The sequence below is a fragment of the Lissotriton helveticus genome, chromosome 1_1, assembly GCF_964261635.1.
Source record: "Lissotriton helveticus chromosome 1_1, aLisHel1.1, whole genome shotgun sequence".
Taxonomy (NCBI): domain Eukaryota; kingdom Metazoa; phylum Chordata; class Amphibia; order Caudata; family Salamandridae; genus Lissotriton; species Lissotriton helveticus.
Window position 1 is genome coordinate 1,719,006,067 of NC_136057.1, and position 15,173 is coordinate 1,719,021,239.

Consider the following 15,173-nt stretch of genomic DNA (forward strand, 5'->3'; position numbering starts at 1 on the left):
ATAGATTTGCAACTTAAAATTGTACCTCCTATGCCTCTTCACCCCATATAAGCGTTACTCTAAAGCCTATCCATAATTTCAACTTTTTCCCTAATTTTAATCTTTCAAGCCTTACCATAACCCTAACCTCAGTCAACCTTAGCTTTTTGGCCTTTTATTTACTCTAACCACCACCCTACCCCAACCCCTACACGTAATATACCTCTTTCCCTGTTCCTTGACTATTATCCGTCAGCATTATATTAACCCTATCCTTTACCCTACTCCTAATAAATACCTTAGCCCTTAACCTTACACTTTTTTATTTAAAATAATGGGCAACACATTCTTATATGCAAAAGCATGTGTTTATTAAAATCATGATTTATTCAAAAATATCTTTAAAAGTATGACTATTTTGATGACTTTGCAGCCATGGCCCGGAACAAATTCCACCTCCGGCAAGCCCCCACACTGCTCCAGTTCAGGGAGGACCTCAAGGCCTAGCTCTTCGGATGACCCCAGCACTCAACGGAGTTTTCCCCCCTTTCCCCAGCGCCTTGAGACCCTCAGGTGTGAGTAGTTGCGCTTTACCAACCAACATTCATTGATAAATAAATTCTAAATATTTTTTATACTTTTTGAGTTTTGTACCAACTGACATGCACATCTCATTACTTTTTGCCAGGGTATTCAAATACATCAAAGCAGTTATAGACATCTTCATCAATACGTAGGGTCATATATTTAGTGTTCAAATGGACCTGAATGTCATATCATTTATCAGCACTTAGCCAATTGGTTTCCCCCCCAAAAAATATCTATAAGTTATGCATGTGGCTTTTCTACACATAAGTAGTAGGCTGCAAATCGTGAACTAAACAGCAAACAAACCGAACACCAACAACCAACAAGAAAAAAGTTACTATGCTGAGATTACTTCTTTCGAGTCAATCCCTGTTTTGTGGATTTACTGTTATTCCAGCATCCATATTTGAGAGGTGCATAGGTTGCATCCTTTACAATTAGCAGCTAGAACATGGGAATCAGTATCAGGTAACTAGCGTGGAGAGGAAAGGGGTGAGTTGCTTAGGACACTTAAGGGGCATGTCCAATCCGAGCCCCTCCTTGTCTCTGAAAGCATTTAGAATTGCTTCTTATGCTTTTGCCTCGTTGGAGGTCGCCTTGCTCTGTTTTGCATTAGGGTGCAATACCAAGCTTTTATAGTTGGCTTATTTTACCAGGTCATACTTCCATTGTGAAACCCAAGGGCCCCTTGTTAATTTCCAGCTCAATGTCAGCTGCTTTTTAGCTAATGCCATTGTCACATCGAATAATCTACATGGGGCATGCAGCCAGCACATTTAATTTATATGTATTAATCGTCCCCGGGGTCATATACCATCTATGGATAAATTAAATGAATGTTAAGTATACCACATTTATGACACAGTGTTTGTGTGCCAAAACCTTTTTACCCACTATATTTGTACTGCAAACCCCACCACATTTGCACCAAACAAATTAATTCCAGAAAGTCAGTTCATCGTCCTGAATGATGTACTGCCTGCCAAATAAAAAAAATTCCCCAGTCCAAGCATACATTTCTAGCATTCCCAGGGCCTGTTGTCACAGGAGTTCTTGTCAATGCATCGTATGTTTGACGGACGGCTCTGTCTAAATGATAAAGCCATTTGGCAAACTGTTTTTCTTATATTCTAAAGGGAAGTTCCAAAGCGGTATTTTCTTATTGAAAATAAAATAAAACAATGCCTCCCTCCCATGGTGAGGGGACATTGAGCACCTTTCAGTGCCCCTTCATGTCAGATTTTTCCTGGAAGTGACAGGCACTGAAAACCGGCTGTATGTACGTCCACCTATATTAGGTGGGCGGATATACAGCCAAACAACCGATGGCCCTTACTCTGTCATGCCGTTGGAGGGATTTGACCATGGCGGGGACACAAAAGTAGTCTCTATTGAAGTAAAACCTTTGGTTCATCTGACTACAGGTGGACCATCATGTTAGCGGGGAGGGGACTCTGTTGTCGTTGCATTAAATCAGGCTCCTATTTCATCAATACGCAAGTCGACATACTATGAGCAAGAATGTGTTGGAATACAACATGGCTGTGAGGGGTGTTAAAAAGAAATCCACCAGCGGGGCTTGCACCTAGAACACATGCCACCTTGCCCTTGTTATGTAATCATTGTGAATTTTATAGCAGAAGATAGGCATTTGAATGGGCTATTTAGACTGTATCTGGAGGATTGCACGCGCATTTTATTGCAAACATTCCGCACCTAAACTGAACACATCCCACCGGTTTTGTCTTTATTCTTAATAATAAACGGAGCCTCTTTGCCTACGGAATGTTGTTTTGCCTGTACTTGGTGTCCAGCTTATATCTGCACATGCTGCACTCCTCTGATGAGCTCAAACAGGATTGATGCACATGTAAAAAAATAGTGCTCCATTTTAGGTGTTCTAGGGTGACGCTTTACCAATCGACATTCTGAGTTTTTTTTTTCTTCTGTAATGGTGTTTTCTTATATGAGTTTCCTGCTTGTTGTGGAAGCTAGTTTGTTAACGACTCAATCTGAAACTAGGCTTCTAATCAGTACATTTTGAGAATTTATGGTAGAATAGTAGTGATTTTTTTACGTTAATGCCTTTCTTCTCAGTTTTTGAACTTCTCATGGTTTCTTTCTTAGTTTTTAGGCCTTGCCTAGAGTCAGCTTTAGCTTCATTTATTAGCCTCATGTTTTCCACATCATTCATAATAAAATTACATGCATGGATTTATACAAATAGGGACTTTCCACCAACCTCCTTCATCTATTGGTCTGGTCAAGTCTAATTTGCATTCTGCTAACCACAGCATGCATCTTGTGACAGTGGGTTAGCCGAGCCCATTTCAGCCATTGACGCTTCATTTTGAGTGACAGTATTTTTCTTGTTTACATCTGCCTAAAAAGTAGTCCACTTCAGTGTCATGGCTGGTAGGCCATTCTCAGATCTAATTTCTATATCGATTTATGGACCTTTTTTTATTTATATTATTTTATGAACATATGCAATACACATTTAGACAGCTGAATGTTTGCTTTTGATTCCGCTTTAAGAAGAGTAACATGTTTAGAAGAACTCTATTTCAAATATACATTGATGGTATTTTAAATGGCACATAAGCTAAAAATATTTCCCTGGAATGGTATTTCCTTATTTTAAATTCTGGATTGACACATATAGTGTTGGACTGTGTCAAATGCCTTAGACTCAACATTAATATATATTTTTGATCAAGTGAGTAAGAGAGGTGCTGAAGAATTATTGGTCTGTTTTATTATGAACACTGCACTCCACCTAAAATACCAACATCCCTGATGTAGGATCCAAAATAGGTACTCCTGGTAATAGGTTCACCATAGCAAGTTCTGTAGGTTTTTGATGATTCACATGAGCATACACTGCAATCATGTCTGTGTTGGGGGTTTCTTTTGGCAAAGGATATAAACCAACGTGAGCTCTATGGCCTAGAAGTGCACAATGTGAGCTGCTGAGGACTGTCAGTGGTGACAGCAAAAGCCAGGCAAAGTCACCTACAAGACTCTCCTGGGGGGGAGTGATTCTTACCGGCTCTGGGGTCACCATATGCTGTTTGCCGCACCACAACCTCTTCAGCCTGCACAGCCTGCCCCCGCCGCCGCTGACCATCCGCGGCCGCCGAGAGGGGCCGGGCAAACTTCAAACTACAATTCCCAGCATCCTCTGCTTCGCGGGGACGCCGCCTGACTGCTGGGGCTTCCGCCTGGGGGAGCATTTCAGACAGCCCTTCCTTCGGTGGAGCGGGGAGTGATTCTTACCGGCTCTGGGGTCACCATATGCTGTTTGCCGCACCACAACCTCTTCAGCCTCCACAGCCTGCCCCCGCCGCCGCTGACCATCCGCGGCCACCGAGAAGGGCCGGTCAAACTCCAAACTACAATTCCCAGCGTCCTCTGCTTCACGGGGACGCCGCCTGACCGCTGGGGCTTCCGCCCGGGGGAGTATTTCAGACAGCCCTTCCTTCGGTGGAGCGGGGAGTGATTCTTACCGGCTCTGGGGTCACCATATGCTGTTTGCCGCACCACAACCTCTTCAGCCTCCACAGCCTGCCCCCGCCGCCGCTGACCATCCGCGGCCGCCGAGAGGGGCCGGGCAAACTCCAAACTACAATTCCCAGCGTCCTCTGCTTCACAGGGACGCCGCCTGACCGCTGGGGCTTCCGCCCGGGGGAGTATTTCAGACAGCCCTTCCTTCGGTGGAGCGGGGAGCGATTCTTACCGGCTCTGGGGTCACCATATGCTGTTTGCCGCACCACAACCTCTTCAGCCTGCACAGCCTGCCCCCGCCGCCGCTGACCATCCGCGGCCGCCGAGAGGGGCCGGGCAAACTCCAAACTACAATTCCCAGCGTCCTCTGCTTCGCGGGGACGCCGCCTGACCGCTGGGGCTTCCGCCCGGGGGAGTATTTCAGACAGCCCTTCCTTCTGCGTCGTGGGAGGCGCGTGGGCTGAGCCCGGGCAGAGGGCGGGCCAACTGTGGCCATCAGGGGCCAGAGGAGGCCGGGCTGGGCCACCCCCCTAAGCTACTACTATGGGTAAGCGTAAACATCTGGGAAATGAGGGACAAGGGGTTAAAGATGCTAAAGTTCCACGCAAGGCAGATACCATCATCTCTTATTTAACTTCAGCTGTTGGCGCTATTAATCCAAAAATTGCTAACGCCAAAAAGGAGTTAGAACTGGGAAGGGTTAACGAACCGTCTACCTCAGACCCGCTACCTGCACCTGCATCTACAGAGGCCTTGATTGAGTGCACACCCGATGAGCTGCCAACTAGTCAGGAATCCGTGCCTCAAACTACTCTACAACCATTCTTAGAGAGTCAAGGCCCCAATGTGCCTTCTACCTTGGTTAAGCCCAATTCTAAAAAACGTGCTGGGAAAGTTAATCATGTGCCCCATAATCAGGAGCATGACTATGACTCTTGTACAATTCTGGGGGACAAAATGGAAGAACTGATCAATGCACGTTTAGAGCCCCTGCTGGTGGGCATCGGTAAAGACATAGTCGATTGTTTGAACACATGCGTAGCGGGTCTACTAAAGAGGTGTGAGAAAATTGACTCCTTTATAAATGAATATCGCAGCCTAGAACGCCACTTGGTAACTGAACATAAGACTGTTGAGCACCCAGATACAGAGCCCATGGTTAGTTCAGGGGTAAATGACCTTCTAGGGAGCATTTGCCCAGCTGTGTCTCACAAACATATATCTCCAACCTCAATTCCATCCTTACATGTACGTAGAACCGGCACCGGAAACCCTACAACACAATCAAGAGCTATTCCAGCTAAAATGAACATTCATGAGAAGCAAGCTGCATGTCCTAACACCACCCACACTATACCCAAGCCCAGTAATCCCAGGTTGCACCTCCCACCAGATGCTGCGCCTTTTGTGGCAGTTCTAACAGGGGTGCCCCCTTTAAAAAATAATGAGAGAGAGTCTACTGAGGACCTCCTGGGCAAATCTAGGGAATGGTGTAGACATTACTCAAGCGGGGGGAGTGATATATCCCCCTCCATCATAATGGTTAGAAGGGTGGGGTGGGTAGGACACGGAACGAAGAATATCACTGGGGACTGTATTGTTGTAAACTTTTGTGGGAGAGATGCTGCTGAAAGACTGTTCTGGGATGGGTCTGCCATCTCAAATACTGGAATTAGACCATTACCCCTAGGCTACTTCTACCCACCTAGGGGGAGCCAGAAGCCAGGTTTCCGCCCCCAGAGGTTAACAGCAAAGAGGGATATTCCCACCTTAGGTCCGTGTGATTTTGCTAGGCTCACCGAGAGGTGTTTCTGCTCCCCCACCTCTACATCCTTCTTCACTCCCGGCACTCCCGCAGATCTTTGAAGACATACATAATGGGGATTTGCCATTGTCAAATCGCTTCTCACCTTTGCTACAATTACAGAATTCAGATTGACTACACAATTCTTGTGACATCATTCACATGTCTCCTCCTATTTTAACTAATAGAAACATCTGTAGAATTCTTAACTGGAATATTGCCGGCTCTAGGACAAAAATTCACAATGAAAATTGGGTGGACTTTGTCTTATCCTTTGATATAATTGCCTTCCAAGAAACTTGGGACACAGCTAATAGCCTCTCCCTAGATGGGTATGTCCACTTTAGCATCCCCGCTAAACCAAGTGTGGCAGGGAGGGCAAAGGGTGGACTATCACTATTACTCTCACTGAATTTGAAAGGGATAGCTAAACAGCTAGAGTCAGGCTCCCCCCAGTGTCTAGTAGTTGAACTGCTGGTTATGAACTCACCCACTATTTTATTTATTAATTTTTATAATTCACCCGATAATGTCAGTTCAATTCAACATTTAGAATCCCTTGGGGAATTTTTAGATAAATATAGAATCAAACACAATAGTTTTGAGGTCATCCTCATGGGTGACTTCAACATACATCCCTGCTGTTTGGATTGCATCATGGAAGATGACGGAGGGCCACTTTATTCGCTCCCCACGCATTTTGAACACACCAAACCAGGGGAAGCCTTGGAGAACCTTCTGGCCTCCTTTAACCTCTATGAATCAAGTTGTTGTCCAGAGGGCACTAGATCCTTAACGTTTAAAGGGAAAGACACAGGATCAGTTATAGATTACATCTTTTTATCATGTTTTGTTTTGTCCTCGATCCTAAGTTATAGACTCTATTTTTAGTGACCATAACCCCGTGATAATAGAGGTCGCTCTTGGGGGGTTATTGGATTTTAAAGACACCGATGCGCAATGCACCATGGACCTGAATACAAAAGACCAGGGTAGGAGGTTGAAATGGTCCAAAGTGACACCTGTTTTTTTTTTAAAGGATGTTTTGGCAAAGGTTGAAGAGGAGGTTGGCATCTGTATAGATCCTGCCGGCCTCAATACCAGGGTAGTTAAGGCATTTAATATAATTTGTCAACAAGTGAACGCTGATCTAACGATCGAAGCAAAACCAGGTGGGCTCAGAGGCAAACGGTGGTTTGATACAAGGTGCTCTAAGGCACACTCCGCCCTCTTAAAGGGACTGAAGGAAACACCCAGAAACAGAACACACATAGCGTTCCTTAGGAAGAAATACAAAGACGCCATCCAGGCCCGGAAAAATAAGATTAAGGAAGAAGCTTGGAACGACCTGCAATCAGAAGAAGTGTTGCGGGATAGTTCCAAATTTTGGGAGATTATCAATCAGCCCTATTTCTCAGGGTTGGAGAATCAAGGTGTGGAATGCGTTATTCCAGACGAGCAGTGGCTTGCTCACTTTGGAAGCATCTATAGTCAGTCAACCCCTGGTCTTACACAAGAGCTTTTTCCCTCCCTTCCTTTAGAGCCAATTTTGGCCTTTAGGGAGGAAGATGTGGAAAAAGCTATAAATGAGACACTCAAGAACAAGGCCCCTGGCCCTGATGGGGTCCCTGCGGACTTGTATAAGTCTGCACCAAAATTCTGGGCCAAGATTTTGACCAATGTTTTTAACGCCTCGAGAGAAAACATTTTTCCTGAATCCTGGGCTAGGTCCATTATCATTCCAATCTTCAAGAAGGGCCAAAGGGGTGATCCTGCCTGTTATAGGCCTATTTCCCTAATAGACTCTGCCGTAAAAATCTTGGCCAGAGTCATTTTAGGTAGAATGACAACATGGCTAGAAGGCAGAGGAACCATGTTGAATGCCCAGTATGGCTTCAGGGCCAAAAGGAGCGCATTGGATCAATGTTTAAATCTCCAATTGATCATTAGCAAATATACTATAGCGAAAGAGGGGGCCCTGTACATGGCCTTTATGGACCTCTCCTCAGCATTCGATCTGGTCAACAGGTCGAGGCTGTGGGGGTCCTTCTGGACATGGGTATTGATCCTCCGCTGGTTGGCTTTTAGCTGACCTCCATCGCGGCTTACAGGCCTCCGTCAGAGTCACCCGGGAGGGGAGGTGCACTAGTCATTTTAAATCAGAGAGGGGGGTGCGACAAGGGTGCATCCTTGCCCCCCTCCTCTTCACATTATACATAAATGAACTTGAGCCAGCTTTGGCCACCTCGGCTGCGGACGTTCCACGTGCAGGGGAGACCAATATTCCGGTCCTCCTGTACGCGGATGACGCGGTTCTCTTGGCTCGCACAGGTGTGGCTCTTAACAGATTACTGGCCTCTTTTGGTGATTTTATGACCTCCTTAGACCTGAAAATTAACACTCAAAAATCCCAGGTCATGATTGTTGGGTCATCTGGCAGTAAAAAGAAATCAATAACATTCTCCTGCACAGGGAAAGAAGTTAAGAGGGTCTCATCCTTCACCTACCTGGGGGTGATTTTTGATGATAGAGGAACCTGGGGCGCCCAACATGAGTCAAAAACCAATGCAGTAGCAAGATCAGCTGCCGCTCTGTTGAGTTTTGTCAAAAGAATGGGGGCACGACCAATGGAAGCTATTCTTAAAGTCTACAAAGCCAAATGCTTGGCCATAGCCACCTATGGATCATCAATATGGAGATACATAAAACCTGATAATATTCAGAAGGTGGAAAACAAATTTTTAAGATCTCTGCTTTCTGTTCTCCAGTCTACTCCCAGCTTGTACCTCCAACCTCTGGTCGCCTTGATAAAGTCATTCGGCATATCGGTCATCAACTATGCCGATGACACCCAGTTGATTTTTTCATTCGAGGGCGCCATGGCAGTATCAATGGACACTTTTCATCGCTGTATGTCGGCTACAGCCGAGTGGCTGGGTGCGAACTCGCTACAATTTAACAGCTTAAAAACGGAAGTGGTCCACTGCTCTTTGGATCGTACACCGCGCCCGCTCCCGGACGATTTTTGGCCTGCATCTATTCCTGGCACGGTAGAGGCAGCAAAGTCGGTCCGGAATCTGGGAGTTTTGTTTGAATCCAACCTGCAGCTTGATGCGTCAGTAAACAGAACCGTAGCGACTTGTATGGGCCTACTTCGGGCCTTACGCAAGATTTTACCTCTTCTCCCTGAAAATGCTAGAACGGAAGTAGTGCGCAGTTCTATCCTTAGCCGGTTAGACTACTGCAATGCACTACTTCTGGGGGCCCCTAAACTTCTAATCTTAAAACTACAGAGGATACAAAATATGGCGGCTAAACTGGCCCTAGCGCGTCCTCGATCGGCCTCTTCCACCGGAGCACTGGCTGATCTTCACTGGCTACCTGTCCAGCAGAGAATATTGTTCAAGGCAGCTTGTCTTGTTTTTAAGGCCCTGCATGGACAGGGGCCAATGCCGATCCAAAAACTTTTCTCTTGGTACTGTGCCACTAGATCATTAAGATCTTCCTCTGCGTTCTTAGTGACGGTCCCAAGGATAAATAGAGCGAGGATGGGCGGTCGGGCGTTCGGCTTCACGGCCGCTACACTTTGGAACTCACTCCCGTTGACACTGAGGAGCAGACAGGATCTCCCCTCCTTTAAAAAGGACCTGAAAACGTTTTTGTTCCCAAGGAAAATGTAAGGACAGATCGGTTGTACACACGGACGCAGTCTCAGCGCCAGGATACCCTCTGGGTGGCAGTTGCGCTTAACAAGTAAATAAATACATACATACTTTACCACACACTCAGAGTTAGGTATTGGGTTTGTCACAGATCAAATTAAATCCGCCCCTGTTATCTGCTGGTTAAAAACCTGGCTTAACCAGGAAATTTCCTTAAACCATCTGATCCTTAAAGACTGTCTAGCCCTGGACAGTGCTCATAGTATCCCATGGTTGGTTTATGTTAAATCGATGCTCTCAAATGTGAGGCGTATTGAGCTTTTTTACTTTCCTGATCGCATAAAAAAAGAGGATGTTATGGTGAGAAAATCCACACTATTAAGCCTGTTCGCGGCAGAGCGGGAGGAGATAGAGATGAGAAAACCGCTTGTTAGAAGGAATTATGTACTTACTACTGGCCCAGCCCTTGAACCCTACCTAGCTTTTGTAACTAGACCATTTTATCGTTTTCTTTTAACTAGATTTTGCTTAAACCTGATACACTTGCTGCTTGGTTCTTTTGCAACGTGGGATACACCTGTTAACGCAAACCCTTGTGATTGTGACCATTTCTCTACACAAGACACATTACATTTCATCATGTTTTGCGAACACTATGCACAAATTAGAAAAAAATATCTGTTACCAATCTTGCGGGAGGCGGGCTTCTTACAGGTCAGGCCTGCCCTCGTGTTTTTACAACTTTTGTCTAGTGCACGTGTAACTTTTCATGTAGCAAGTTTCTTAGTGGCAGCTGTTCGTATAAACAAGAAGCGCCCTAAAATACGGCACCAACATATTATAACTGCATCATCCTAGTTATGCTGGTGCCTTCTTATAAATTAGTCACTTAAATGTTTTATGGAAAAAAAATGTTTTTAAATGTATTACTAAATTTCTGAAATATGTTCATTTTATAATCTGACATGTTATCTATATTTCTTATATTTTTTATTATCAGAAATGTTGTATTGTATTGTTTGTGCTGATCTATATCTTGTGTCTTTTTGTGATTTTTACTAATCGAATAAAAGTATTTGACTGATTGATTGACTGACTGACTCTCCTGTATGTGTACATTGGTCTGCCAGTCTGCAGCCAGGTTCTTCACTCCAACCATGTTAGACATGGATGATATATGTGTATATGTAACTGCTATGCGTACAAGTAATGCATGGAGTGTGTCTGATGCATGTAGCTGTGGCTACACATAAATCCATCTTGACCTACAGAATCCAATTGTTATCTAAGATTCCCATTGGGAAGAGTCCCACACAGCAGTGTGAGCTGCAGGGCTCCTGTTGGGCATAACTAAGGTTATTTGTAATGAGCAGACTCTAGGGTGTGTAGGAGAGAGTCAGTGGTTATTTTGAATTTATAGGGAAAGTCCCCATGCCCCTTTCCTGCCCCATCGATTCCAAAAAGGGCTTACCCCACAGGATAGCAGGTAGTTGAGTGTGACAGCCAAAACTCTTTTCTGCTCTTGTTTTGCATTTTCTCTGACAGGCACCCTAAACTCCACCACACCTTTCTGTTGACATCGGAAGAAAAAAGACTATACATGGACAGTCTGGAGGAGTAAGCAGAAGACAGGAAAAGCCCAATTCTGGTCCCAGATCTGGACTTTTAAAATACACAACCTCTGTCTACAACCTAGTATAAATATGGAGAGAAACTTCCATTCATTGTGCCAAGATGTCTCGACCAGAACCCAGAATCCCTCACCAGGTACAACTTATAGCTCTTTGTGTACCTTCATGGTGAGAGTTTGACCAGCATCTCCAATTTGTCAAGTTTGGAACCTGAATCCGGGGAGTTCTGCAGCCTCCATGAAAATCTGTCTAGGGGCCCGCTTTGATGTAAGGTCCTGGTCAACTTCTTAAGAGGGTCATGGGAGATTCACCTAGAAGTGGCGGTTAGCAAAGGAGCTAAGGCTGTCACAAACTAAAACTGCCGCTGCTGTTCAATTACGGCCTCTATCCCTCAAACCAGAGGGAGAGGTCTGGGAGCCATCGGGGTCCCATCAGCATGTGCCAAAGCCACAGTGAGGGTTAATGTGAGGTACTCAGGAAACCAACTGCATTCGTTAAGGGTTTCCTGCTGAAGAACCCTATTGCTTAAATGCGTGAGGTGCTGAAAGCATTGTTACCACATTCTCCGGTCTCAACCCTTGATCCTGACTGCCGGAGAAGGTGCTTTGCCAAGGAGGAAGGTGTCCGCTGTCATCAGTGTAGACATTCAGTGAAGCATTACCATCACCGATGCAACCTGAGGCCTAGACTGTTCCCCAACACTCACCATCATTAGTATTTGAAATACTGGGGTACGGCTTGAAATGCCCTCTGATTAACATGTACAGCATTGTTCTGTGTGTAGAGGCACAGTACTTTTATCCTTTCTATATCAGGTCACGAGCTGGACATTGATTTATTGATTGCTATTCGATGGTTTGTTAACTTCTAACTCTCGAACCACAAACCACTTCCCTGAGTAAATCTTGACCAGCTCAACTCCGCTGCCAATGGTGTCAAGGGCTAAAGAGGTGCAACTGGTGCTCAGTTTTAGGTCATTAGTAAGATTAGGCCCCAGTACACCAGTATTGAAAGGCTCTCATTGTCATGATCTGAGCCCAGGCTGCCCCGGCAATCCTGAAGAAGCTGACACAGATACTGTGGGCCTAATTTATGAAAAGTGATACATCGCTGCGTGAAAACAGCGATGCATCACTTTTCATTGCGCCCTCCTTGCGACACCATTGATGCGTCATATTTACAAATGACGCATCATGTCGCAAGGAGTCACAGATACGTCTGTATTTCTGACATATCTGTAGGCGCAAAAAATTACGCATTGCTGGAGTGTGTCACAAAAGTGAAGCAACTTCAGCAATGGGTCATTTAACATGGGCAAGTCCCATTTCAGATGTGCCTGCGTCAGTCTTACGCCTGCTGTGAAGCAGGCGTAAGATATAGACGCATTTGCGTCCTAGAAGTGACGCAGTGAAATCTCATAGATTTCACTGCGTCACTTCTACAAGGCTTACTTGCGTCGGAACACCCACCCTGAATATATTATACCTGGCACAGGTATAATGTGGCGCAGGGTTTTACAAAATGACAAATATACCTAGATGCACCACTTTGTAAATATGACGCAACAAAGCACATTTTTTTTTACGTTGCTGGTGCATCACAAAAAGTGATGCACCGGCATCGCAAAAGTGACGCAAGGGCTCATAAATAAGCCCCTTTGTTTCGCCATCAGATATTTACGACTTTCACGATGATGTACCACTGTCTGATTCCTGCATTTATGCAGTTAGCAAAATGTCATCTTTTCAGGCAGAATAGCTCCGTTACAGCAGCAATCTTAGCAAAGCGCGTTGGGTGAATTTCCCTTCTGAATGCTTTGCCATGCCAACACATAATTCAGTTTCACAGTTTTCTTGTCAGCTGAAATGTTTTAAAAGGCAGTGTTCATTTAATAAAGAATTATCTTGACACTGTTTGTTGAGATTGTTGAGAAAGTTTAGCAAAGTGAAGTAAACCTGTGTTTTCCACACGGGAAGTAAAGACTGGTTTCAGGTTTGGACAAGCCTTTTTTCCAATGGGCATTTCCCTGGTAGGCAGGAGCCCTTGGAGGCCAGTTTTGGGAGCTCAGGGTCACTCCTGGTGCCTCTGTCACTTACCCCAGCTCCCGAGCATAATTGCAGCAGGCAGGGGAGTCTTTCAAGAGAGAGAGAAAGAAAGGAAGGAAAGAGCACAGTAGATTAACAACGATCAGAGACAGAAAAGAGATACAGGAGAGGAATGAGAGAATGGATGGTTGGAAAGAGTGAGATAGCGCAAGAAGATGAAGAGAGTGAAGCTGGTTTGAGCTTTTTTGCCGGGGCTGCTTTTGGGTCTAGTCTGGCTCTGATGGGTTTTGATTGCCAGAGGATTGCAGTAAGGGAACGTAGATTGGAAGCGGATTGTTTTGCAGTCCTCTCTTTCTGCATTGCCCTCCCCTCCTCCATCCACACATTTAATTTCTTCTTATGAACAAAATGTTTCTTCCACGTCGCCAGGCATGTGGAATCTTGGTTCCAGCCCAGAACTCCTTCAAGTTTTTCAGAAGCCTCAGGGTAAGGCTGAACCCCCTTGAATAACATCGAGTTTAATTTTTCTGTACAACTTGCTCACAACATGGAAAACAGTTTGCTTCTTAGAGATCAGGAAACGTGTCTCCTCAGAAGTGCTTCTACAAGTCCTGCTACTTTATGTGAATCCAGGCAAGGTGATGAGGTGTATGTTAATATATGACATTTGTACCTCTCTTTATTCCAAAGTGTAATGTAATTGTATTTATGTAGCGCTTACTAGCTCTGATGAGGCATTGAAGTGTTTTTCGGTAAGTAGCACGCTACTCTGGAACCCAAACAGGATTAGTGGTGAATAAATATTGTGACATTTGAGTTAATTTGAGTGTTGGTCATATGACTCTGTTAGTTGGATTGAAAAGGATAATAGGTGGAATGGGGGGATTTAAAGAAGGAAGAGCCTAGAACGTGTTTATTGGGAGATCATAGTAGTAGGATTAGGTTTGAGGTGAGTATAAGGAGAGATGGAGGGAAGAATCTCTATCCATTTCTAAGGTTTCCACTGTCTCCAAACAGCCCCCCCCCTCTTGTCTCCCACAAAACATGCAGTGCTATGTTTTCCATCATTCATAGGGGACATCGTGGTTACTTACTGCGTTGATTGCTAGATTTCCTCTGATGTTTGCAGGAGCTATTCCATAGAGGATCCCTGCTCCGGACAACCCTCCAAGAATTTGGGCGACAACGTAGAAAAACGCCCGCAGGAAGGAGATCTGAGACCCCACCAGGAAAGCAATTGTCACAGCTGGATTCAGGTGGGCACCGCTAACGTGACCTACAGCCTGGACCATGGTGCCGATTGCCAAGCCAAAAGCTATTGAAATTTGTAGGACAGTTGGAAGAGCCGAAGGCCATTTTAGGGCAGAACCCAGCCCAAAAAAAACAAATAGCAGAGTGGCAATAAATTCAGCTAATACAGCCCGGACAAAAGTCCACGTGCAAAGTTCCTGCCTCATTGATCCGCTGGGCAAAAAATGAGCCGCCAAGAAAGTTCTGTAACCGTGATCTCGTCTCCTTCAATCTGCACCACAAAAGTGTAGGAATATATATATACACCAGGTGAGCAGGTGACAAGTTCAACCAGGGGTGGATCTGAGACACTTAAACACTCCACCCCTTTAATATACCAGCCAGAAAACAATTCAGCCGAGAACAACTCACAGCTCACTTAGAAGTAATTTTGAGCAGAGTCACATGGTGCATAGTAGCTGGTTTTATATAACACATCAAATAGCAGTCACACTGACATGATCCAAGGCATAACCTTATGCCCTTTCTCCTGTCTTAAGTGTTGTCAGTGTAATAAGAACAGCGCAATAACTCTGCTGTTGCTGAGTAGCGGCTACTTCGCCTACCGAGATGTTGGAAACTTTGCCCCCCCTCCTTTGTTTCAGTTCAATGGCAAACTTGGAGGCCACTGGGTGTGGGTCAGGTTGCATCACCATAGACGTCCAAT

At 45.1% G+C, this 15,173-nt stretch overlaps 1 protein-coding gene across 1 annotated transcript in view; it reads right to left on the minus strand.

Annotated features, from left to right (window-relative positions):
- Positions 1-14,717, minus strand: part of LOC144765089 (aquaporin-5-like) — a 125,147-nt gene extending 110,430 nt beyond the window's left edge. The window contains exon 1 of the mRNA XM_078650312.1: positions 14,311-14,717. Within this exon, the coding sequence (XP_078506438.1) occupies positions 14,311-14,673 (363 nt within the window). The 5' untranslated portion in view covers positions 14,674-14,717. The remainder of the gene's footprint in view (positions 1-14,310) is intronic.
- Positions 14,718-15,173: the final 456 nt, after the last annotated feature.